Genomic DNA, 2,645 nt, shown 5'->3' with positions numbered 1-2,645 from the left:
AGAACATTCCAACTTTATCAAACCCTCCATACTGCCTCAATTCGAGGACGGTAGTTTGAAAAATCGTGCTCCTGCAAGTATGCAACCATTTTTAATTGCTTCTAAGCCACCAACGCAGAAGCGGTGTGTTCCTTAAATGTAGCGCTTGATGTCTAGTTTCTTTTGGCGTATAACATGTTTCATTTATATGGTTCAAATTTGGCATTTGGGAGGCTAATATTGAAGAAAAAGGTGAAAAAATCGCACAATCACACCACAACTGCCGAAATCAAGGCAGTGGACCTGATTTTTGACCAAAAATGATTGCATTTTCGAATTCCTCGTCGAAAATTAGCCCAAGAATGGTCTATTCAAAATTGAATCAAGACTTCAAATGATACTCATATTGATGCTGCAGATTTAAAGTCCAACCACATGCTAACAGCTTATTTCAGTATATTTGAACACTCGATCTCCCGAGTTATATTTGAAGTAATGGCAAGGTTCAAAAAGCATCTTAGATTGACCATTCTTAGGATAATTTTCGACGAAGAATTCGAAAATGCAATCGTTTGTGGCCAAAAATGAGGCCCACTGCCTTGATTTGGGCAGTTGTGGTGAGATTGTGCAATTTTTTCACCTTCTTCTTCAATAATAGCCTCCCTAATGCCAAATTTGAACCATATAAATGGAACATGTTATACGCCAAAAGAAACTAGACATCAAGCGCTAGATTTGAGGAACACATCGCACCAGTGCTAGTGCCTTAGAAGCAGTTAAAAATGGTTGCATACTTGGATGTATGGATGTATGGATTAGATTGGGGGTTTGCAAAAACCGTCGCGTAGGTCTATTGACCTTTTACGAACTTCCCACAAGGAATCTAAATAGATTAGATCCCTAAGGTGAAACTGTCATTTGGCATCCATTTGTGTTTTTTTGTTTGACTCAGTGATTCGATCCGGATGCATCAATACCATTCCGATCGTCACTACGTCTGTTGAGAGTTGACAGCGACGGGCCATTTTGCGTTCTAAGACTTATAAAGCGGCCCGACTGTCGGGCGAATTCAAAAATGTGTTGCAGTGGTGCAATCATGACTTCGCCAGGAGTGAGAACATCAAAACCATATAATCTTCTCCGTAGCTGGCCGAGACCAGGGCAGTTGCAAAGGAAGTGCAAAGCGCTTTCTTCGCCGTTGCCACAGAACTCACAGTCGGGATCGTCCCGTATCCCGAGTCTCTTCAGATAGGCGTTTAGCCTAATATGTCCTGTGAGAATGCCAACGATATAGCTCATCTTCAATTTATCTAGGTTGAGCAGTTGCTTTGTAATTTTTTCGTCCGGTGAAATGACAAAGCTGCGTGTATGTGAACAACTGTTAGATGTTCGCCATCTTTCAGCACTTTTTTTCCTGTAACCATTTCTCGCATGTAGCTCTACATCTCTTTTCATTTGAAAAGATGAATGGTTCGGGTCCTAAGGCAATTTCGGTGGCTCCCTTTTTTGCGAGTGCATCTGCAATGCCGTTTCCTTCTGAGGATGAATGGGCAGGAGTCCATTTTATAGTAATTTCTCTTGTACGTGCAATACTTTCGAGTATTTGTACACAGTCCATTACCAAATTTGATTCGATTTTAGGTCTGCTTAGGAGTTTCAGAGCTCCTAGGCTGTCAGTAAAAATTTGAATCGGTTCGCTGCTTCTGTCGTTTGCAATTTCTACACAACAGTTTAGAATTGCCGCCAGTTCAGCTTGTGTAATTTCGGTAAACTTGCCGAGATATCCACATAGACTGACACCAGTGTTGGCATTGTAGATGCCATAGCCGGAGCCAGATTTGTTCACTGACGCATCAGTGAACCACTTTACAGTGAGCGGATCACCACTTCCATTATTACCATAATCTGTTGATTCTTCTTGTATTTCTACTTTGAAGGATCTTGAGAAGATGTATTTTGGATGGCATCGATCCGCGGGTGCTCCTAGGAAAGGCTCATATTCAACGGGATCTTTCAAAATCGATGAGTGGTCCTTCCTCCAGGAATAAACATTTCTGTTTATGAGTTTTTGGAACCTATGTGCTGTTATACGAGCTTCAGCTTGTATTTGAAGTTCCAGAGGTGGAATGTTTAACAACGTTTCTAGAGCCAATTGTGGCGCTGACCTTGCCGCTCCCGTTATTGCCAAACATATCACCCTTTGTAAATGACTCATTAATTTTTGACCATTTACAGTGCATGTGCCGTTCCACCATATAAACGAAGCGTATGATAGGGTTGGTACGACAATTGCTTTGTGAAGCCAGAGTAGATTTTTGGGACTGAGGCCCCAATTCTTACCTATAGCTCTTTTACAACACCAGAAAATTTTGATACACTTCTTTATTCTGTGTTCTATATGTTCAGTCCAGTTTAGTTTAGAAGTGAACGTCACACCGAGGTATTTAACACTTGTGTTTGGTTCGAGTTCAATACCAAATAATTTCGGTGCTTTAAACGAAGAAAGATCTCTTTTCTGAGTGAAAATCATCATTTCAGTCTTACTTGCGTTTACTGAGAGGCCAATTTCTTTACACCATTGCTGCATACTTGCAGGAGCACGATTTTTCAAACTACCGACCTCGAATTGAGGCAGTATGGAGGGTTTGATAAAGTTGGAATGTTCT

The 2,645-nt window shown here is 41.1% G+C and overlaps 1 protein-coding gene across 1 annotated transcript; it reads right to left on the bottom strand.

The window, feature by feature from the left end:
- Window positions 1–1,378: 1,378 nt before the first annotated feature.
- On the bottom strand, window positions 1,379–2,194 carry LOC129580231 (uncharacterized). The gene has a single exon (XM_055470462.1). It carries the CDS (start codon window positions 2,192–2,194, stop codon window positions 1,379–1,381), a length of 816 nt encoding a protein of 271 aa, XP_055326437.1.
- Window positions 2,195–2,645: the final 451 nt, after the last annotated feature.

The sequence above is a fragment of the Sitodiplosis mosellana genome, unplaced genomic scaffold (assembly GCF_009176505.1).
Source record: "Sitodiplosis mosellana isolate CC-2019 unplaced genomic scaffold, AAFC_SMos_1.0 Smas_scaffold_7368, whole genome shotgun sequence".
NCBI lineage: Eukaryota > Metazoa > Arthropoda > Insecta > Diptera > Cecidomyiidae > Sitodiplosis > Sitodiplosis mosellana.
The sequence above is the reverse complement of the archived record's forward strand: the minus strand, read 5'-3'. Positions and strand labels throughout refer to the sequence as shown.

Excerpts from the sequence above, each read along its gene's own strand:
- LOC129580231 (XM_055470462.1), bottom strand. The coding sequence starts at position 2,194 with ATGAGTCATTTACAAAGGGTGATATGTTTGGCAATAACGGGAGCGGCA.